Source organism: Ammospiza caudacuta, chromosome 14 (genome assembly GCF_027887145.1).
Source record: "Ammospiza caudacuta isolate bAmmCau1 chromosome 14, bAmmCau1.pri, whole genome shotgun sequence".
NCBI lineage: Eukaryota > Metazoa > Chordata > Aves > Passeriformes > Passerellidae > Ammospiza > Ammospiza caudacuta.
In genome coordinates, this window is record NC_080606.1 from 13,916,997 (window position 1) to 13,939,880 (window position 22,884).

The 22,884-nt window shown below is 48.0% G+C and overlaps 1 protein-coding gene across 1 annotated transcript; it reads left to right on the top strand.

Annotated features, from left to right (window-relative positions):
* Positions 1 to 456: 456 nt before the first annotated feature.
* HEPH (hephaestin) lies at positions 457 to 22,084 on the top strand. The gene is made up of 21 exons (XM_058813980.1): positions 457 to 499; positions 3,125 to 3,322; positions 5,389 to 5,633; positions 6,111 to 6,323; positions 6,890 to 7,069; positions 7,414 to 7,668; positions 8,246 to 8,414; positions 9,543 to 9,682; positions 10,477 to 10,608; positions 10,765 to 10,976; positions 12,586 to 12,736; positions 13,048 to 13,260; positions 13,587 to 13,791; positions 14,059 to 14,198; positions 15,083 to 15,214; positions 16,112 to 16,218; positions 16,964 to 17,186; positions 18,449 to 18,588; positions 18,955 to 19,117; positions 19,802 to 19,834; positions 21,394 to 22,084. Exons 2-21 carry the CDS (start codon positions 3,162 to 3,164, stop codon positions 21,636 to 21,638), a joined length of 3,459 nt encoding a protein of 1,152 aa, XP_058669963.1. The 5' UTR covers positions 457 to 499; positions 3,125 to 3,161; the 3' UTR covers positions 21,639 to 22,084.
* Positions 22,085 to 22,884: the final 800 nt, after the last annotated feature.

The window sequence follows — 22,884 nt, forward strand, 5'->3', positions numbered from 1 at the left end:
CGGCCGCGAGCGTGACTCTTGTTGTGCTCCCGGGGGAGCGCGCGGCTGCGTGACGTCACCGCAGGCATTTAAAGGGGCCGCAGCCACCGCCGCCCCCCCGGGAGGTCCCCGGGGAGCGCTCGCCCGGTGCCGCCGCCGGTCCTGCCCAGCAGGTGGGTGCTGCTGGCCGCGGCTCCGCCCGCGCTCCTGCCCGACTTCCCGGGGCTCCCCGCAACGGGAGCGAGCCCTGGGCAGGGCGGGGCGGGGCAGGCAGGTGCACGCCGCGGATCGGGCTCCGCGTGCGCGGCCGGGGCGCGGCCCGGCCCGGCAGAGGCGCTCCCGCAGGTGCGGGGCGGAGCAGCCCGGCCCGCCCTGTGGGCGGGAGCGGGCGCGGTCGGCGCTGCGGGGCCGGGCTCGGTCAGCCCGCGGAGGCAGAGCCCCTTTGTCCCTCCCGGGCTGGTCCCCGCCGTCGCTCCCGGTCCCGCTCCGCAGCCCCGCCGCGCCGCCTCCCGCTCCGCACGTAAGGGATGAGCCGTCCGTCCTCCTGCCTTCCTTCTGCTTTCCCCTCGCTCTCGGGCTGTGGTTTCCCTGCAGTCAGGTGTCGGGGAATATCCGTGCATCGTCTGCCTCGGTCAGATAGGAGTTGGATCCCATCACCCCGCCTGAAATCTGATTTCCCTTCATTCGCGATTCTTGTGCTGTCGGGGACCCGGTATAGGGCAGTCCTGGGGAGGATTCTGCTGTAAAGTACAAGATTCAGGGATGGATATAGTATAAAACTTGAGTTGGTTTTGGTTTTCTTTCTTTTTCTTTCCTTAATCAAGGCAAATATTAATATCAACAAAAATTTGAAACCAAAAACTTTTGAAACTAATTTAGTTACTTTGACGTTGCACTAATCGAGTAAATAAATGGTGATTAGTTACAGTGAAGGGTATGTGAGCACCGACTTTGTGACATCTGCTACCTCTCCATTCAGGGATATTTTTTGCTGTTCCCTAGAATTACCCTAGGGGTGTGTGCGATGTTGGTCAAACTCTAAGCAGAGTCCAGGTGGGACTCTTGTAAAGCCTTGGGAAGGCTGTGCCAGAGACCTGTCCTTGACTCACCCATGGCAGGGCACAGCGCTGGTGGCTGTGGGTGAGCCCGATGGGCGCCATGCGGGGTTCGGGGCGGTGAGCTGGGCTCTGGCACGGCGGGTTTGTGTTCATGGGCAGCTTTCCCTCCCAGCCTGGAGAGCCGCTGCTCTGCCATGCCGTGGTGCTGCCCGCACAGACCCCGGCCTGCCCCCGCTGCCCGCACAGACCCCGGCCTGTCCCGGCTGCCGGGCCTTGAAGAGGCCGCCCCCGGCGCCCGGAGCGGCCGCGAACTTTGCCCTGAGTTGACACGAAGGCCGCAGCTTGGGCTGAGTCAGGAGCATCCCGCTGCCCTTCCCTCGGGCTGGGTGGTGGCAGGCTGAGGGCTGCTGCTGCTGTTTCTTTCCGTATTGTTGTCACCATTGCCTTTTCCTGGTCTTCTGCCGTGTGAAACAGCACAGGTATGGCTTTCCAGGCTCCTTCCTTTGAGCCTACATTGGCATAGAATGAGTAAAAAAAGGTGTTTTAGCTCCCTGTGAACAGCAGCAGGGAATAAGCTGAGTGGTGTGTAGGGTGGGCATGAGCTGGTGTGCTGCTGTTGTTCCCACGCCGCTGAAGCTGCTCTGAAGGGGCTGTTCTGTACCTGAGTTTTATCAGGTCTATGACCAGGAGCTGCTGGTGGAGCCACTGGAGCAGAGCAATGCTGTGTTGATGGATCCAAAGCATCTCAGATTTAGCTCTCCCTACAGCTCCCTTCTGAGAAAGGAGGGAAAGATGTCTCTGAACTTTGTCCAATTTATTGACTGTTTGGAAACAGTAATTCTTGATTATCATTCGCTTCTGAGAATAGCACAGCATGTTTGAAAATCAAGAAGTGAAGCTTTGAAAGTGCTTAGTCCTTTGCCATGTGCTGGGGTTGAATCATGTCTGTTGGGTGTCAGATGTTAGAAGATGTTTCAAAGCAGCTCTGTGTGATGCTGTGCTGGCTGAAAGCTTACAGAACTTCCAGCTTTGCTGCAGACAAACCTTACTCGTTCATGTTGCTGTTACAAAGACAGTAAGAATAAGTAATGACAGTCTCTTTATGAAAAACCTTTGCCATGGTGCTGTGTCACTGTCCCTTTCTGTATGAAAAGGAAAACTGATTCTTCTGAGTTTTCTTGTTAGGTCATGCTTCTCATTCTGTTGCTTTCTGTTTCTCTCTGCAATTCTGAGTTGCTGTTGCAGGTCTCAAGGGCTGTGTCTCAACAGCTTGTTTAGGTGGGGTTTGTTTGCTGGCTACATCCAGCTTTGTTAAGGATATCATTGTATGAGAACTTCTGTAGTCATTTTCATGCGATTTTTAAATGCAGTTTAATCCTTCCTTATCTTTTGGTGTAATTCTACTGCCCATATTGCATCAGGCTCTCCTTCATGCAGGCGGTTCTTTGAGCCTTTATTCAACTGTATTTTGATTATTTCAGACAGTTTCCCCAACTATTTCCCAACTCTCTTTAGAGTATTTCTGGTGCTTAGTGCCAACAAGCTTGGTGTCAATTGGAAGTTTTATGAGTAAAACTGATCAAAATCATGGGGAAAAGAATGGAACAGAAAGGAAAAACTTTGTGCAGCCTATTTGAGATATACTCCTGGATTACACATAGCTGCTCCCTAAGAGCCATCTTTAAAGAAGTTAAAATTTAAAATTACTTCATAGTGACTAAACTGTACTTCCTCAGGTTACTTAAAATAGAGTGACCTTGGTGACAGTTTAAAGTGTACATATACCAGGACTGTTTTGAGCTTTGTATCTGGACCTGTAAGATGATTTGGAATGTGAGCAGTAGTGAAAAAAGGGTTAAATAAACTATTATGAGAGCAGCACATTTGCTATTGGGGGCTCATTACCAAGGCATGATCTCCATCCACCTTGTGTGTCAATTTTGTTACAGAGTGATTTCCTTCTTGAATATTTGAGTAATAATCCCAATAATACTTACACTTGATTTCTTCATACTCTCTCAAAATGTCTAGCACCTTCAAACCAAATGGTCATATCCTGTTTTATTCTTTTTGTCTTTCCCAAACAGGTGTAGCTTCCAAAAAAACCCTTCCCTCCAGGCTGAGATGGGCTCAGTCTGGTGGCTGCTGCTCTGCATCCCTCTGCTGTCACCCACATCTGCTGGGGGTGTGATCCGAGTTTATTACCTGGGAATCCACGAGGTGAACTGGAACTATGCTCCAACAGGGAGGAATGTGCTTGCTAACCAGAGTATTGCACGTAACAGGTACAGAACTTAGTCTGGGGCTGGCTTTGAGCTGTTTTTTGATGTGGAATTTAATGCAAGTTCTGTGGGGCATCTGAGCAAGCAAGAGACACACTCCTATAGATTCTGATCTTTATGAGCTTAATGTTTAACTTGTTTTATGCTCCTGTGGTAAAACCTGTGTCAGTGGGAAAAGGGATGGTTATTCTGGAGAGTCCAGAGCCCATACACTGGAGAGAAGGGTATGGAAAACAAACATAGAACAGAAAATGGAGCAGATGCAGAACAGATTGTTCTAAAATTGCCCAGATTTTGCAATGCTCTACCCTGAAGTTTCATTTTGCTTAGTTCCAGCTGGTGATCAGCTTGTTTATCCTGAAGCATGATGACTTTTCATCTTTATATAAATGACTTCACAGAGCCAGCTTGTTTTTGTTTCAGTGGAATTTCGAGCCTTAGACTTAATGGGACTTCCTGCATGGGATTTTAGGGGCTGCTTAAAAAACAATTTTGTTTCTCTTGTGAAAGTAAATCTGGAAACTGCAATAATTGGTTCAAGTTACTGCACAAATAGTATTTTGGGTTTAGCTTTCATAACATCAAGCCTTTTTCTTTGGTTGGTGTTTTTTTGTGTGCGTGGTTTGTTTTTTTTTAAAGGTTTCCATAGTATTTAAAAGGCATTTGTGCTTTTTTTCCTTGCTCCCATTTTCTGTGGCAAATAGCTGGTATTTTTTGACCTTCTCTCACTCCTTTATCCCTCCAAAATAACTAACACTCAGGTTCAGACACCTCCTTCAGAAACAGCACAACATTAACAGGAAGGGTGCACAGAAACATCAAGGTCTGTCAGTTTAGCATGGAAAAGTCTCTGTTCTCTGGAGATGCTGTGTAGATGTAAATAAGTACCCAGGAAACACCCCAAAATTGAGGGTTAACAAAGATGTTACTGCTGACTCCTAAAGTGGTAATGAATGCACCGGATTTTGTTTGGTTTCTCTCATTATAAATGAAGAGAAGGAAATGAAATTCAGGGCCATTGAACTTAAAAGCTATTTAAAAACTCTTGACACTGCAAACAATTAGTTAATGGGACCTGTTTGTCCAATGATTGCAGAAATGAAAGTGGCAATTAGAAAGGGATGAGATGTTGATATGATTGATAGGAGTAGTAAATTATTTCAAGGAGTTTTTTTTTGTTCAGAAGAAATGGACTGTGTGGAGAAAGAGGCACATCTGTAAAACGTCTTAAACTCTGCTGATAATGGCTGCAGGGATGACTTGGCAAAGGGCTGAACTCTGGATTGTGTAGCCAGAGCCAAGCCCTGCCTGTGTTTGAATGATGAGGCCAATGTTTAGTATTTGCAGCTCCACTATTCATTCTCTGAGATTTGCATCAGGGTTTTCCTCCCTTGCAGGGCTGCTCATGCTGGGGGTGATCAATCCCAAGGGGGAAGTGAGGGGAGTGACCTTGTCTCTCATTTAGGCTGGTTCCGGTAATACCTGGACTGTGATTCATCTCTTATCTATTAAGAATTACCCATAATGAGCAAATATGCTTGTGAGTTAAACTTTAGTGCCTGTAGGAGGTTTTAGCTCTGGAAGCTGGTTATGTGCTGGGTATGAACCTGCCTGATCCTTCTGCCACTCTGGAAGGAATTTGGAAACTGTTAAGTAGAATTTCAGACTTCAAATTTTCGCCAGGGAGCTCAGGACTCCACTCTCCCTGCCTTGTGATTTACTGGAAATGGCACAGAGGAATCAAAGTGAGTTTAGAAGAGCCCAGTGAAGGCTGAAGGAGGCATGAGAAGGGCTCTCCCTGTGACACCCACATGGGGTTGTCTGGGAAGCACTGTCGTTCCTGTGTCTTGTGTGCAGGGCACAGTTCAGGGAGCACTTTGTGTGTGTTGGTGAAGAGCTGGGGTTGAGGTTGTGGCCGTGTGTGGGTGGCTTAGAGCATCCCAGGGTCCTCTAATGCCAAAGCTTTCTGCTGTAGCCCAGAGAGTGGAGTGTCACCATCCCTGTGCTGCAGTATAGACCAGCTGTTGTGTAATGATGACTCATGGTGCCTTTCCCTTTGAATTCAACAGCCAGGCCTCAGCATTCCTGCAGTCTGGGAAGGACAGGGTGGGAAGTACCTACAAGAAAGCTGTCTACAAGCAGTACACAGACTCCACTTATACCACTGAGATCCCCAAGCCTGCCTGGCTGGGCTTCCTGGGGCCTGTCATCCGAGCAGAAGTGAGGGATACCATTCAAGTACACCTAAAAAATTTTGCTACTCGACCATATACAGTCCATCCTCATGGTGTTTTCTACAAAAAGGACTCTGAAGGTAAATGAGCTACTGCCATCATGGAGACAGATTTTTCTCACTGGGAATTTAGGAGTATGCATGAAGGAGAACTGTCCATAAAGCAACTGCATTTGGGTGTTTGGTGAAGACACCAAGCATTGGGTTAGCAGGGTCATGGGGCTGGAGTCCTGACCTGGGCCCAGATGTCTTGATTTTACAACCTCTAAAACACTGATCAGCTCTAGAGATTGTAGAGAGACTGGCTGTGGGGGCAGAGTGCAGAACTGAAGGCAAAGCAGCACTAGGCAGAATGGAAATAATCCTGCTGACTGTGTGCTGACCTGTTTACTGGGCAAGTTGCCTTACAGTGGCTCTGTGCCTCAGTGCCTCTTTGAGGAAGTGATGATTAAACACTCTTTCGGCCTTGGGATGGTGACGCTCAGCTCAGTATAAGGTGACATGTGTGGGCATCTTGGCTCTTCTTGAATGGATGTTGTGATTGCTCAATTGTTCTAGGATCCCTGTATCCTGATATGTCCCCCCAGGATCAGAAGAAGGATGATGCTGTTTTCCCAGGAAGGAATTACACCTATACTTGGACTGTCCCTGAAGATCACAGTCCAACTGATGATGACCCAAACTGCTTGACCTGGATCTACCACTCTCACATTGATGCTCCTAGGGACATTGCATCTGGATTAATTGGGCCTTTACTTACATGTAAAACAGGTAAAAACACCAAGAGAAAGCAGCTGAGGCCTGCATTGTGAGGACCAAATTGTAAAGGTCTTGTGGTGACATGAATAAGGATAGGATGTGAAGATACTCTGTGCAGCTCCCAGCTTCAGGGGGAAATGCAGCTTGGTTAGAGAGGACAGTACCTGGGCTCTGGCTGGATTCTGGTCATTGTATTCATTGCATTCTCCTTATCCCATAGTGGTTGGGCAGGTGAGCTTGCAGGCCTCTTGATCCAAGAGAGCTGCTTGAATCCATGTTAAAAGTAAGACTCTTGTCCAGGATCTAGTTTGTGTATGAAAATCATGGTGACTGGTTGGTTCCAGTGAGAAGACTGCAGGTGTTGTAGTTGAGGTGTGCAGTGGCAGAGCAGCTTGGGAGAGAGAGCTGTATTGGCAGGGATACATTGGAAAAGGGTGAGCTGTGAGGATGGTGGGAAAGCATCTGTCTCCAGCTCAGGTGAAAAGACTCTCTGCTGCTGTGGTTCTCATCTCTTGCCTGATGTGTGATTTTCTGCAGGAGTGATTTTCTGCATTCATTCCTCTCTCCTTTCACCTCAGGAACGCTGACTGGCAGCTCTCAAAGGCGCTCAGATGTGGATGTTGACTTTTTTCTGATGTTCAGTGTGGTGGATGAGAACCTAAGCTGGTACCTGGATGAGAACATTGCATCATTCTGCACAGATCCTGGCTCTGTGGACAAAGAAGATGAGGAATTTCAGGAGAGCAACAAAATGCATGGTCAGTGTCACCTCTGTGAGGCCACTGTGTCTGCTGAGACACTCAGGAGTGTCAGAGCTCCAGGATCTGTTCTGAGGTCATGTGCTTAGCAAATATCTCAGGGACAGGGCAACAGCTCCAGAAAATTGAAGTATTGTTTTGGTTTCTTATCTTTGGCTTGAGTGAGCTTTTATACCCTTTGCTTTAGGAATGAGCTGTGGAGCTGGGATCTCCAAAGGAGAAGAGGAGGAGGAGTTCTGCTTAGGTCCATCCTCCTGTTGTGTCTGTGCTGTCACCCACTGGCAGGAAGGCTCCTCTGAAGGCTCCTTTTCTGCTCTCTAATTTTGGCTTGCTTGTTTTTGCAGCTATTAATGGTTATGTGTTTGGCAACCTCCCCGAGCTGAAGATGTGTGCTGGGGATTCTGTTTCATGGTACCTCTTTGGGATGGGCAATGAGATTGATGTTCACACAGCCTACTTCCATGGAGAGACACTCAAAATCCGGGGCCACAGGACAGACGTGGCCAGCCTCTTCCCAGCCACTTTTGTCACAGCAGATATGATCCCCAGGAACCCCGGGAGATGGCTGCTGAGTTGCCAGGTCAATGATCACATACAAGGTAAGGCAGGGGGTGGAATATGTCGTGGACTCTGTGTCCTCTGGTTTTGATGTACGTGATGTACAGTGTGGTAGGGAACAGTGTCTTGGGTGTGGAAAAATGTCCCTATGACATTTTTCCCTATCACCCACAAATGAGTGGGTGATGCCTTGGACTTGATGATCTTAGAGGTCTCTTCCAACCTCATTATTCTGTGTGATTCTGTCTTGTAAAATTGGAGTAGGTTGGTTACTAATGTGCAAGGCAGCTTTGGTGGGAGTGACTTGTACCATGGTGTAATGTTTGATGTTGGGTACAGCTGAAAGCTGAGATGAGGCAGTGCCTTAAGAGCTCTGGTCTCTGTAAGAGGCACTTGCATGATAGATCTGAGGACAGCAGAAGACTCCAGTCACTCTAGGTCCATACTTCCATAGCATCCAATATCTAAGGTTGGAAGTTCTGCTCACAGAACTCCTTGCTGTGGAGTTTCTCACCATCTCCCATCCATGTGCCTTTTGGGACAGCAGAGGGGAGCTGGGACTGCCCATCAGGCTGGCTGGAGGGGCTAAGTGAGTGTCCACCTTCATGTTTTGGGCAGCTGGGATGGGGGCACTCTATGAGGTCCGGCCCTGCTCTCGGCAAGCTGCAGCCACCAGCCTGGGAGGGAGAGTTCGGAGATACTTCATAGCTGCCAAGGAGGTGCAGTGGGACTACGGCCCCTCAGCCCTCGACCAGCTCACTGGGAAGCAGCTCACTGACCCTGACAGGTGAGTGAGAGCCTACTGGGCTTGGGCAGGGTTTGGGGAGTCTGGCCTGCATCAGGAACACTACTTAAGAAAGTGTGGAATTTCTTTCTTTTCAAAATTCATGCCTGCTGCTCACATGGGGTGCATTTCCTGGGAAGGCAAATCAAACCCTGCTGTAGCTGGACTGCACTGAGAGCAGTACAGGTACCTTGGGGCCTTCCCATGAGAGGACTGTGTGGCACAGCTGTAGCCACAAGCAGCAGAAGTCCCAGCAGATGTACAACATGAGCTGCCACATTTGTCTCTGGGCTTCCTTTCTGTTTGCTGTGCCTAACCTAGGAACAGATTGATCTATTTGAGAAATTATTCAAAAAGCCCCTGGTGCAGCAGACACAGGGTGGCATTGCTGGCCTGCAGATGGGCCTCAGGCTGGTGTTGCTGCAGGATGCAATTTCTAGGAAATCAGATACCAGCACTTGGGTGGCAGCTCTCCATCCCATGATCAGGGCTATCAGTTGAGAGACTTCCTGTTCAGACTTTGGCTAACTGAAAGAGATTCTTCTCCTTCCCAGAGATGACGTCCCTTCCTTAGTAATCTGTGGGAGAGGATGTTCCTTATTCAGATGGAGAAGAGGAAATGTAGAGTGGTTAATTATTTACCCAATGTCATGCAGCAAACCTTGCAGACCTTAGACCTGTGAGCTGGCCTTGTAACTGCACTGCCTCTCTTGCAAGGTTGTTACTTATATTTGGTGAGCGTGGTAGTGGAGGAAATAAATACCTTTACAGATGCTTATTTTATTTGGGAATGGGGCTGTCCCCAGCTTCTGAAGAGGTTGGAGTTCTAGCACTGCCTGCCCACTGACTGCACTGCAGTTTTGTCATTCCTTCACACATCTTGTGTAGTGATGCTGATCTCACCTGGGAGAGGGCTTTGTGCTACAGGTGCTCCCTGAACACACGCACAGGTGATGAGTCTAAGAGCAAAAAGTTTTGTAGAATCAAAGCTGTGCTTGTTCCAAACTAGAGATGCTGTCCTTGTCTGAAATACTGCTTGATTTGGAGATGGTGATGGCCTTGCCAGTTGGGAGCAGGGGAGCAGGGCTCATTGTTCTGTGACATGGCCTGAAATTTGCTTTTTGCATTTAGTCCTGCTGAGCAGTATTTCCAGCGCAGCCTCTACCGCATTGGGGGCGTCTATTGGAAGGCAAAGTATGTGGAGTACACTGATGAGAGCTTTCGAGAGGAAAAGCAGCAAGCAGAAGAGGAGAAACACCTTGGAATACTTGGTGAGAATCCTCCAGGAATACAAATCCTCTGTCAGTGTCTGTCAGAAGGGTGCTGATGGTGGGACTGCCAGGTGGCTGTGCCTGCCTGCTCATTTTGGGGGGCAGGGAGGGGCACAAGAGCTGCTTCACAACAGTCACATCTGAGCAAGGCAAGGTGCAGGGTGGTAGAATGGACAGAATCACTTCAGGGGTCATTCTGAAGGTGTTCTAGAGGTAAAAGTGAGGGATACAGTACAGTTTGTGTGACTAGAGCTAAACAGATCACAGCAGTAGCTCCTGGTTATGTGTTTTTGACCAAGCCCCTTGAAGGCATGCTGCAAATCCCCTGTTCTCACAGAGAGCTTTCTCTCCTGGATGGGTGCTCAGGGGCAGGCATGGTGAAGGCTCATAGCTCCTTTCTGGCTGGTTGGGTTGTGAGCTTACAGACTCTGGTGGGCTTGGAGCATCTCACACCTCTGAAGCACGTGTTTTGGGTGGCTGAGGGGGCCATATATGGGTGGAGGAGAGACATGGGCTGATCCTGAGGGCATTCCAGCACATCTGCCTATTCTGTTACTTCCTTGTATGAAGGTGTGATGCCTCTCTGAGGTCTCCTGTGCACTCAAACTGCTTTCAGACAATCCCTGCCAGCCCCTGCTCCCATTGAGCTCCCTTCAGCAGCAACAAGGCCAGACCATCTGTTGCCTCTCATTTTTGGCCCTGCGGCTTGGAGGAAGGTGCCCTGTTTGCTTTGGTTTGTCTGATGGCCTGGGGAAGTGCTCTGTTGCTGATGTGCTCTCCCTGCTCTATTCTAGGTCCGGTGATCAAAGCTGAAGTTGGTGACACCATCCTGGTGACGTTTTTTAACAAAGCCTCCTGGCCCTTCAGCATCCATCCACATGGAGTGTCCTATGGGAAGGCATCAGAGGGGATGTGGTACCATGATGGTTGGTGGATCCCTTTCCTTGAGTACCCCCCATCAGAGGTGCTGGGTGTTTGGTTGACAGGAATGAAGTAGAGTCTGCTCTGAAAGTAGCTGCTGAGACAGTGTAACTGAATTTGTGCAGGGACTTGGGAATAATCCTGTAATCCCTGTTTTAAAGGCTTGTCCCAGAATGGGGTTTCTGTGGCACCACTGCACAACTTCACCTACCACTGGACTGTGCCAAGACACGTGGGGCCCACATCCAGTGACCCTCCCTGCCTCACCTGGATGTACAGCTCAGCTGCAAACCCTGTCAAAGACTCCAGCTCAGGCTTAGTGGGGCCTCTGCTCATCTGCAAGGCAGGCACTCTGGATGAAAACAACAAGCAGGTAAAGGGGTTTTCCTGCCCTGTTCATATCAGGGTTTTGCTTTCATGTAGAGAAAGGAAGCATCAGCAAAACATTAGGGAGCATATTAAAAACAAATGTGCAGTAGTGTGAGTCCAGGAGAGTCAAATCAAGGCCTTGTTTTTGGCCAAGTTGATGCTGGTACAACTGGTATCAGCTTTTTCCAGGCAAGTAGTGTTCTGGGCTCTCAAGGGCTGCCCTCAAAACAGTTCCTGAGCTCTGCTTTTAATTCACAGATAAACTTGGCTAAAGAACTGTATCTTGGAGTAGTTACTTTATCTCTTGCCCTGAGGCTTGTGTAGCAGGCTTTCAGAGAGGCACATCTTGTAGTCCCAGAAACACTGAAAAGGCATTTTTGCTTACAGGTGTTCTGCTTGGGTGATACAATGCTTTGAGGTTTGGGTGAGCCTCATTTATTCTGCCAGAGAAGTTAATTTTCAAGCAGAGCTGGCTATAAAAAAACATGTGAAAGTCCATGTCAGTCTTATGCTTTTGATGGAGTGGTGAAACCTCAAGGCAGCAGAACTTCCTCTTGGAATTTCACTCAGATTTCCTGGCAGTAAATCTAGGGAAGACAGTAAATTGATATCCCTGAGGAGGTACCAGACAGAGGAGGCGAGCTTTGTTCTAAAAGACAGCAGATGGCAAATCAAACCCCAACTGCTGTCCTGCAGTGTGGCTCAGGGACTGGTGACAGATCTGGGGACTGCTGTCCTCAGAGCCTTCCTGGGGGAGCTCACGGTCAGTGGGGACACTGTGTGACTAAATCAGGAGTGCAGAAGAAATCAATGTGCACCCAAGGTGGAAATGTGGGTCTGCTGAGCAGAGAGGATTGGGAATATATACAGCCCTTGAGGTGAAGGAGCTGTGATAATGATAAACATGAGCAGGTATTGGAAGCTTCTCAGCAGAAGAGACAGACCTTTGTGAATGTAAGACAGGGAAATCACCTGGGGTGGCAATTCTGGCTCCACAATCTCAGGCAAACCTTTAATGAATGTTTAATTGTGGAAGGTGCATGGCCATTCTGCTGTACCCATGTGCTGCAGCCTGGGAATGGCTCACCTCAGCAGGCTGGCTGCCTGTGTGCTGCTGGGGACAGTGACACCAGCAGGAGAGTCTGGACACCATCACAGTGTTCTTTTAGTGGGGAAACACCATGGTTTGGAGTGCATTTCTTATGAGAATTAACACTTTGAAGGATTTAGGGTAATTAAAAGATCCCCCAGTCCAGGTCTGTGATAGGAGGCGGGAAGGGTGTGGTGTGGTCATCAGCCTGCCTTGTGTCTGGGCTCTGGTCTTGGGACTGGTTTGGACAGACAGGTGTAGGGGAGGAAGGGGGCACTGACTTCATGGCCTTGACTGAGTTTTGTTCATTTTATTCATGTGAAATATAATGGAAAATGCACAAGTGATGCCTTTTGTGAAATAAAAGAGGAATGTTCAATATGAGTAAAGGCACAGAGTCCTGTCCCTCAATAAGCCATGTTTTAAAATAAAGGAGAATACAAGACCCAAGCAAAAGAGATTTAACTCTAAGGATACTTAATTGTTGCATTTTAAAAGTTAACAACCATCATTGTAATTATAGAAAGGGATCGACAAAGAATTTTTTCTTCTCTTCAACGTGTTTGACGAGAACCTCAGCTGGTATTTAAATGCCAACATAAAGTACTACTTGAGGATGGAAGAGACATCTGTGGAAAAGGATGATGACTTTGAGGAATCCAACAGGATGCATGGTATGGTTGGATGCTGCTCTCTGACAGCAGGGATGAAGCTGCAAAGCACGGGCTGATGTTCACCTAAAGGCTGAGCTGGGGGCTGGAAGGGCTGTGTGATGTTGGCCTGGAATCAAGCCAGGCTGGAGGCACCAGGAGAGCCATGGACAAGCAGCACAGCTGTCTGGAGAAGTGTGCTCTCAGTGTACCCAGGGGTGAATTACAAACAAGTTACCTTTCTTCTGACTGGCAGGCCTGTCCTGCAAGGTGTATGCTCAAAATCTCCTGGCTGACACCTGCCTGCAGAGAGTTAATTCCTTTCTCCTTTCCAGCCATCAATGGACTTATGTTTGGTAACGTGCCTGGGCTGGACGTGTGTGAAGGAGACAGAGTGTCCTGGCACCTCCTGGGCTTGGGCAGCGAGGCAGACGTCCATGGAGCTGTGTTCCAGGGCAACACCCTGCAGATCAACGGCATGCGGAGAGATTCAGCCAATCTGTTCCCACACACATTTGCCACTGCTTTCATGCAGCCTGATCACAGTGGTGAGTGCCTGCACAGCTGACTGGGCAGATGGAAGAGTCTCCCATTGTGGTATTTGCTCCTGTGACAGATTGTCTAGCATGGTATGAACTCTTACAGGGTCAGCTCTGCTACAGGTTCTTACTGTGTAGGAAAGCTTCCTGAGATGATGTTTGTGTAGCACTTTGTTGTGCCATTCCTGCTTGATTTCTCCAGTGACTCCTTTTAACCTTGGCCTGTGGCAGCCAAGCTCCCTAAGCGGCACAGAGATGCACCAAGTACATACTGACACCGGTCTGCCGGAATCTTCAAAAGCAACTAATTTCCTTGTTCATCCTGCCTCCCCCAGGGACTTTTGAGATCTACTGCCAGACGAGCAATCACTACCAGTCTGGGATGAGGCAGCAGTACAGCGTTTCCAGGTGTGGCAGGACGGGCTCTGCCCATCTCTACAGGGGAGTGAGGACGTTCTACATCGCGGCCGAGGAGCTGCTCTGGGACTACGCGCCCGACCGCAGCTGGGAGAGGGAGCGCCACAACCACTCTGCTCAGAGGTAGAGCCCACCCTCTGGGGAAGCCTCTGCCAGTGGCCCAGCTGACCCTGCTGGAGCCTGTTGGGTGTTTTGGTCACCCTGTGTGACCTGGTGCACGTGCTGGTGGTGCTGCTGGTGGGACCGCAGCCCTCTATGTCATTATGCTCGCATTTGCCACCCAGGCTGGCTCTGGGAAGCCCCTTCAGCTTGTGAACCCCCTGACACAAGTTAGTTGTTTGTTCCCCATGAGGTTTTGGTTTATCTCAGCACTTGTTTTGCATTTCCCAGCTATGCTGATGTGTTTCTGAGCAACGAGAATGGACTGCTTGGCTCCAGGTACAAGAAAGCAGTTTACAGGGAGTACACAGATGGCACTTTCCAAACCCCCAAGGCCAGGATAAGTGGTGAAGAGCACCTGGGGATACTGGGTAAGGATTTGTGCACAGGGTTCACCTTCCTCTCACACAGAAATGGGACTGGGGCTCTAAAGCTGCAGTGGCTCACAGCTGTAATGTGAAGGCTCACTGGATATTTAGGCATCTCCTGTGTCAGTGCAGAGAAATTGGGGCTGTCTCCTACTCATATCTGCCACCTTGGAGACAGCAGTTAAGAGGAGTCCTGTGCACAGCTTGTAGGAAAGTCTGGGCTTTTTCAGTTGCCTTTGCACCAGTGTTCTGTCATGGCTTGGGCAAAGCATGTTTCACAGCTGCATGTCTCTGACTATGGGACAGAAACAACCACTGACTTCTGGACAGGGGTCTGAGAAATAGAGGGGGAAATCTGTAGCTGTGAAAAATGCTTCTGGGGCAAGAGCAGGCAGCCTTGGGAAGTGGAGGAGCATTTTGCACTGACTAGTGGAGCTTTGTGGAGACAGAACTCTGAGTTATGAACCAAGGCTGTAAGTGGTGTCAGGGCAGCATCTGCAACTCAAAATAGACTGCAGCTCTGATTTGTGACACTGTCAGGCTCAGTTGAATATTGCCACATATTTTGAAACTGATAGCAGTGGGTGATCAAGATGTGACATTTAGCATAGCAGTATTCAGAAATCAAGCCTTAGCTGTGCTGGCCCCATTTAAGATGTGTAACCACCTTCATTGTCCTCTTTATGAAAATCAGTCTGGTTTCCTAAGACTTGGGTTGGGACTGACATCCAATTCTCTTTTTGGGAGGTAGCAAAGAGAAAGGGGAGCATCATAAATATTATAAGGTAATATTTCTGGGAAGAAGATGTTGAGAGAGGGGTGGGAATATCCCAGGAGATGTGCTGATGGATTTTGCTGGTCTCAGAGCTCACTCTTGCTGTCTCAAGGCCCTTTTCTGTGGGCGGAGGTGGGCGATATTCTGAACGTCGTGTTCAAGAACAACGCCTCACGACCCTACTCCATCCATGCACACGGGGTGCTGGAACAGCAGGCTGGACACCCCCAGGTGGCAAACCCTGGTAGGTCCCTTCTCTAGCTGCATTCCTGTGTGGGCTCACTCACACTGCTGATTTTATTCCAGAGCCACACTGGTTTCCTTCAGCAGCCTCAGATGTCCTGGTTTTGTTACAGTAGAGTGCTGGGACTGGGCAGTAACTGGTTTTTCAGGTCCAGCACAGTTTGTGGTACCATTTGTGTGGGGGTGGCAGCCCTCTGGGACATGGGTAGGACATTCTGTGTGCAGCCTTATCCCCCCACACTGAGTGTGGTCTGTCTGCGGGAAGGGGAGGGTGATGGCAGGTGACAGCTCAGCCACTCCTGGGATGGGGGAGTCTCTTCTTTGGGATGCATGAGCACAAAAGTATGAAAATGGGATGAAATGGGAGAAATGCACAATTGCTTGCCGGGATCTGACTGAAATGGCCACTTTGTCTCATGATCCAGATACCAGTGTATTTAATTTTTGGTCCCCTCCAGCTTGCACAAACTGTCCAAGCCACAGTCAGGCTGTCAGCCAGATCCTGTCTTTGTGAAATGGGCTGTTAATATGAAAAACGGATGATTTTAAACCCCAATTTGAATCAGCATCATAAATTCATTTCAAAGAGAAGAAAGATTATCTTAAGCCCCATGTGAATGAGCTTCCATGGTCATTTCCATGGTCAAGTCCAGTCTCAAAAGCAAATAAACCTATATTGTGCTGGTACCAGACAGTGTTTACATCCTGTGACTCCTTGGTCTTGCTCTGAGAAGGGATCTTCCAGCCTGCTTTGTGTTTGGGTGAGGCAGATGCAATATCTGGCAAATACAGAATTGAATTTGGGCTTTGGAGACAGGTTTTTCTTTTTTCATTTGATTTTGCTGCTGCCTGGTGAGTGGGTGTGTCACGGGGTGTGTGATGCTGCTCTGTCCCTCAGGTGACATTGTGACCTACCGCTGGGAAGTTCCTGAGAGAGCTGGGCCAGGGCCAAATGATTCAGCTTGTGTGCCTTGGATCTACTACTCTGCAGTGGACCCAGTAAAGGTAAAATAAAAGTTATAGCCAGAAAAGCATAATTAGATCAACTTTTTACCCTGTTTAGAAAACAATGTGAGTTGGGTACAATTTAGAGATTGGCCCAGGTAAGAGGTGGAAGAATCACCTGGTAACATGTCCAGCCTTCTCCATGGAGAGGAAATCATTTGAATTTTCCTGATGTCTGTCCTTATTTTTTCCTAACAAACCTTCATAAAACAATTCCATCGTCTCTCCTAGCTACTAACCTCCCTCCAGTTATTTGTATGCTTTTAGAACATCTCCCAGTTGATCATGGTTTGTACTGGTGAGAGCCATAGGGCTAATCTACAAAAGGCAGAAATTGTCCAAAATAAACCTCATGAATAAAGCAGGCAGATTTGACCATTGCTAGTAGTGTCATAGCACTAATTTCACAGGGCAACAACCTGGAGGGTCTTGCAGTAAACCATCACATTCAACCCAGAAATAATGGCCTTTTTATCTCAAGTTGCAGATGTTTTTGCAGTCACCAAGTGCAAAATACTTTGATACCATCCATATTTATGACTTTTGGATTTGCATTTATAAGAGCACGTACAATTCCTGTTCCTGTGCTTCAGTGGCTGATGCTCTCCAACAAGAATACTTGTACAGCAGCACTGGTTGTTTTAAGTGGGGTGATGGGGGAGTGGAAAATAATTGCTGAAAGGCAAAGAACTGCATAAAAGAGGGTGAGAAGGTCCCTGGCTCAGCTCTCCTTCCTTCTGCTCAGGACATGTACAGTGGGCTGATCGGGCCCCTGAAGGTCTGCCGGAGAGGGGCCCTGCGCTCCAGTGGGAGCAGGAAGGATGTGAAGAGGGAGTTTGCTCTGCTCTTCCTGGTTTTTGATGAAAATCAGTCCTGGTACTTGGAGGAGAATGTGGAACGTTTCAGTAAGGGAAATCACAACATCAACCTGCTAGATGAGAAATTTGTGGAAAGCAACAAAATGCACGGTAATGTTGGTGTTGATTCTGCAACCTCTCTAAGTAGGGAGCCTGACTTGTGGTGAATGTCCTCATCCTTTCCCATTATCAGTGGCACAGACAGAACTAAACTGTCTGTTCTCAATATTGCAGCACACCTACAGCCCTCATCTTTGATCTGCAGTGAAGGCTGATCATTGTGGCTGTCTCTGTAAGGAGGAACAGCAACATCCAAGCCAGAGAGGTTAATCTCTGATGTGTCTGAGTGACTCAGAAAAGGAAATAAAATCAAACATGAAATTAACTTGTCAGACAAATTTAATTCTGTTTGTCTCAGGGACCATCAGAGTATGTTAGGCTTCAAATTAATTTTCTGAGCTGTGTGGCTGCAAGATGTGGCTCGGTTGTTTTAGCTGTTTTAGGTTATTTCTACCATAGAAGGATGAACACATTTGTTTAAATTAGCATGTTGTTTATGTTAGTTTCTCTCCATATTATATCAAAGATAACCTCAGCAAAACAGGTCCCTTGACAGTTGTGGAAATAAGAATAGTGAGGAGTTGCATTTTGTGTACTGTCATTACTCCTGGTTTTGTATGGGAGATAAAGACTCCAAATACACATCCATGAAGGTGTAATTGTTAACCCTGTATTACAGCTAGCAGAACCACCATGCTGAACTTGGATACTTGTTTTAGGCTGCACAAATTATCCAGGTCAGACCTGGGAGTAAAAACCTGCTGCTCTGCCCTCAGATCCTGCCTCTTTCCATCTTACTCCCTCTGTTGTCATCTGAGCATGAAAGTCTCCATGTGTGTGCCATAGCAGTCAGCTCACTCACTGTTTTGATGTCTTTCCTATATGTGCAGTCACAGCAGAATTCCTTCTTGAGAAAGTAGGTAAATCCTACCCACTGGCAGGATTTACCCCTTTTCAGTGTTCATCAAGGAAATTGCTCAGACATTTATGTGCATGTAGATATATACACATTTCTCCATCATTGGGCTGTAAATGCCATTTTTATGCATTTTGACTTGTAGAAGCAACCACTACTGGCTGACTGCAGGTTTTCAGCAAAGGTGATTTTTGAGATTTATTTGAACTGAGCTACAGCATGGCCTTGAGTGCCAGTGACTTGTCTGTGAGCAGGGAGCATAAGTAGCTGAGCTGGGGGACACTGACTGCTGGTACACTGGGTGCTGTATGAGCTTTGTAGCTTCTAATATGTGCAGCACCCATACAATTTCACTGACAGCTGACAGCCTTTTCCCCTCTGTGTCATTCCCTCACAGCAATCAATGGCAGGCTCTATGCCACCTTACCTGGGCTGACCATGCATGAGGGAGAGAGGGTGAACTGGTACCTGCTGGGAATGGGTCACGAGGTTGATGTCCACACAGTCCATTTTCATGCTGAGACCTTCATATACAAGGTAAGAATATCTGCTGATGGTAAAGCAGATACTGACCACTGATACCAGCACTTCTACTTGTCTCTGTGTTTGAATGTATTTTAATGAGACTGCTGAAGCTCCACCCAGCTAGGGAAAGGATGTGGTTTTACACATCCCAGTCTGACTCCCTGAGCCTTTGTTGTGCTGAAATGTCCAGTTTAATCCTTGTTAGCGTTAGGCATTACAAGACTGTTTGCTTTCCAAGCTGGAGGCCTGGAGCTGCTTTTTGAAAGCTTTGGGGATTTTTGAGCATTAAAAAGCTGAAGTCCCCAGCAACACTGGCAGAATTTTCTTCCAGAGAAGATGCATTGAGCTTTGCTGCTAATGGCCTCCCTTTTCTGACAGAATGGCAAAAGCTACAGAGCAGATGTTGTGGATCTGTTCCCTGGGACCTTTGAAATGGTGGAGATGCTGGTTGGGAACCCTGGGACGTGGCTGCTTCACTGCCATGTGTCTGACCATATCCATGCTGGCATGGAGATCCTCTTCACTGTCCTGCCTAGAGGAGGTAGGGAGCTGTCACTGTGAAACATCCAGCAGCACTTCTGCTACTGCTGTGGAATTCTGAGTGTTTGTATCTCAACTCTCTCACATACTATAAAAAGCCAGTTAATGGAGCAGATAATTACTTAAGTGTTATTAAATTATGATATTCCCTTTAAATATGTTAATACCTGGAGCTGGAGTTAAAACAAATTGTTTTCTGGAGTTTACCTGTGTTGTTATTCTGAGTTTGATTTTTAGTTTGTGTGTGAAATGCTGTGTTCAGCTCTCAGCCAGTAACTGCTGTTACTGAGAACTGGGAGGTGCTCAGAGGTGAGTGACCCTCAGTACTGGAGCCCACATGGTGATATGGTTTTAGATGTTATTACCAAAACAGTGAATGCCCCAGTGTTTTAGCTGTAGGTGACCAGTGCCTGCCCAGTGTCAGGGCCATCTCTGGTTCTCCCTCAGCACTTTTCCTTCTGAAGGATGGAAAGGGTTGTGCACTGCAACTGGGGCTGCCTCTGGAGCAGGTGATAAAAAAATTCTCATGTCATGTATAGAGGGAAAATATGGGCAGGACAAAGGACAGCCTGCTAGTCCTGGAAAACCATGCTGCCTCTGGATTTGATTCTTGCCAGATGTGCCTTGTTCTGGGCTTTTCCTGTTCAGCCCAACACCTTCTCACCCTCCTTTTGTTTCCTTTCAGAGTCAGAGCTGGAAGACATCACTGCCACCCCAGGTATGGTGTGTACAGCCCTGCCAAGCTCTGTCTGTGGGAAGGGGAGAGGGCAATCCCTGAGCAACACAGAGGTTTGGGTCAGTGTAAGGGGAGGGAGGGACACACAGCACCCACAGCCTCTACTCTGCCAGCCTGGCAGGTCCTTGGTGTGAAGCCTTGCTTCAGTAGATAACAGGGAGGGCACCAGTCTGTCTGTCCTCTGGTGATAGAAATAAGGGAGTTGGGCTGGTTGGGTTTGTTTGCCTGTGTTAGGTGGGAAAGATTGCTGACCTCACACCCTGTTGTGCCTGCTGTGGATCTGAATGGATTCAGATTCAGAGTCTGAGCTTAGGTACTGGCGGAGATTTGGAGCAGGGTGCCTGGGATGGGTTGTCTTCCCTCTTTGCACTGTCAGTGACCCTGTGGTTTAAGGAAGTTTCACAATGATCTCTCCAAGCTGAAGGGATGGAGTCAGCATGCAAACAAGCACATCTGCCTTCTGCTCTGATGTTCCCCTGAGAAAAGAGCCCAAGCATGTGCCTGGAGTTTTTTGAATGTTGTAAAGAACAGATGTGAAAGGCATTTGGTTGAGCAGCACAGGGAGAAATGGAGTAGTAGATATGATGCCCTTGAAATTTTCTGTGGTAGAAGTCTGAATAATGTTCACTGGTGGTTTATTTTCCAGATTTTTCATCTTTCTTCACAACTCCATTTTTCAGCTGCTGTGAGGAAATTCAGCTGAGCTGATTTGAGAGCCAGTTCAGGCCAGCTGCAAATGCAGCCACTTACCTTCAACTCAGACTTTCTCCACTGTTATTTCAGTCATTTTCTCCCAATGTTTTCTTCACTCAAAATGGACAAACCAGAAGAGGAAATATGTGAGAGCAGTGGTGGCCATATATTAAACAATTTGGTTTCATACCATAAGCAGATATCAGCTTGTGTGTGCTCACCAGGCAGAAACCTTGGCCAACAGTTGTTGCCTGAGCAGACAGCCCTTTTTCTTAGGAGGTGGCTGCTACCTCTGTGGAGGCACAAGCAAGCTCAGGTGACTCAGCATGGGCATGGCTGTGTGAGTGCACTCAGGGGTGTGTAGGACAGCAGCCATGGGCACAGGGAGCCTGCACTGGGGCAGCTTGCAGCAGCCCCAGCCTGGACACGTGTTCTCATCTCTGGGCTGGGCACTGCAGTGGCTGACTGGGCCTGGACACCTCTGAGACACTGTCAGGTTCTGGGGTGGAGCAGGCTGGGGAAGGAACCATCCATCTCAAACCTCTGTGTGGGCTCAGGGATGAGTGTCTGACAATGGATGGCACTGGGGCCTCCTTTGAATCATTGAATAATTCAGTTTGTAAAAGACCTCCAAAATAATTGAGTACAGCCATGAACTCTGCACTGTCCTGTCTACCACTGAAACATGTCTCTAAGCTCCATATCTACACATCTTTTGAACATTTCCAGGGTTGGTGATTCCACTACTTTGCATGTTTTTCTTAATGCTCCTTTGTTGCATTTCTTGCAACCTTTCATTTCTGGTATTGCTGGCTGTTGTTGCAAATACCTTTCTGTTTGTCTCTCAGGGTTGGCACTTGAGGATGAGGATGGGTCCCAGAAGGTGATGCTGTTTGGATCTAAGGTGACCCAAGGACAGATAGAGGCCACAGTCATCTCTCTGGCTGTTGTGGGAGTGCTGCTGCTTGTGGCTGCTGGTGTGCTCCTGGGAGCAGTCATCCATCTGGAGAGGCAGAGGAGGCTACGGCGCAATCGCAGATCCATCCTGGATGATGGGTTCAAACTCATGTCTCAAAAGAATTCTGGGCTCTGAAAGCCACGTGCAAACACTGGGCTGTGTGCTTGGAGCTGGGCTGGATCCTTGTCCACAGCAAAGATTTTGGGGCCGCATTTCAATTGTGCACTGTGCTTCTAGAAGCTGAGGAGGGAAAGCTGGAGCCCTGACCTCTTCATATATTCTCCTCAGCCCTCTCTTCAGCCATCTCTCTCCAGGAGAGATCCAAGGGCACTTTGAACTGACTGAAGACAAAGAATGTTTAGAAAAGCTCCTTCTGGAATACTCTCCTTCCCCAAGGAAGAGAGGGGACATTTTCTTCTCTCCAGAACAGCTCCAATTGGTCTTTCCTAGCAGAATAGCTTAGGCCAGATTCCAGTCTTGCTTCATTGCCAGAACTGAGTTGGGAATTGTTTCCCAAGAAACTGTGAACCATTAATGTAATTAATTTGAAGGAAAGATAATATTTTGAATTTTGTGAATCAATGAAGAATACAGAAAAGAGATTGTTAATTTAGAGTTGGATTGCTGTTTTTGATGAGTAAGTGGGCAGACACAAATTCAGGGCACTGCATACCACTGTGAGAACCCCATCAAGGACCATGGTGAGCTGTGCCTCACTGTCAGCCTTGCTGTGACACATCCTTTTGCTCTTTGCTGGGGGTGGGTGGTGGGACCAGAGTTCTGTAGCTCACCTGTGGGCTGTGGTAGCCATTCTCCAGCATCAGTGTGCCCACACATCACCATAACATCCTCCTGCCCTGTGGGTCCAGTACTGGGCCCTTCCCTGTAAATACCTGTCCAGCTCCCTCCCCTGAATCCCCATTACCCAAATGGATGCAGGTTAGTGCCTCCATATTTCTGTGCCTGGTTTTAAAATGGAAAGAGCATAAAAGCAATCTGTTCTGGGTGGCTTTCAGAGGCAATTAAAGCAGCTAAGTGGCTCTAATTACAAGGGCCTGCTGAGGGCTCCTTAGGTATAACAGCACCATTTTCTTCAGAACAGTGGTTATCACATACATAATCATGTTCAATTCATATCAAGCCCCTGCATATTTCCAGCTGCCTTTTCCTTTGGCAGTGAGGACAAAGCTCATTCTTTTTCTTTCATTACACTTCATTAAGTCTGGTGAGGGGCTGGAGGGCTGTTGAATACTCTGAATACGGATGAACTTTGCTCAGATTCAAGGCTGGTTCAGTTGCTACTGCAAACCAGAGATTTCCAAACCCATCAGTTGCAGGGAATTTTAGAAGCTATGACATGAGAAATAAGAATGAAGAAAGA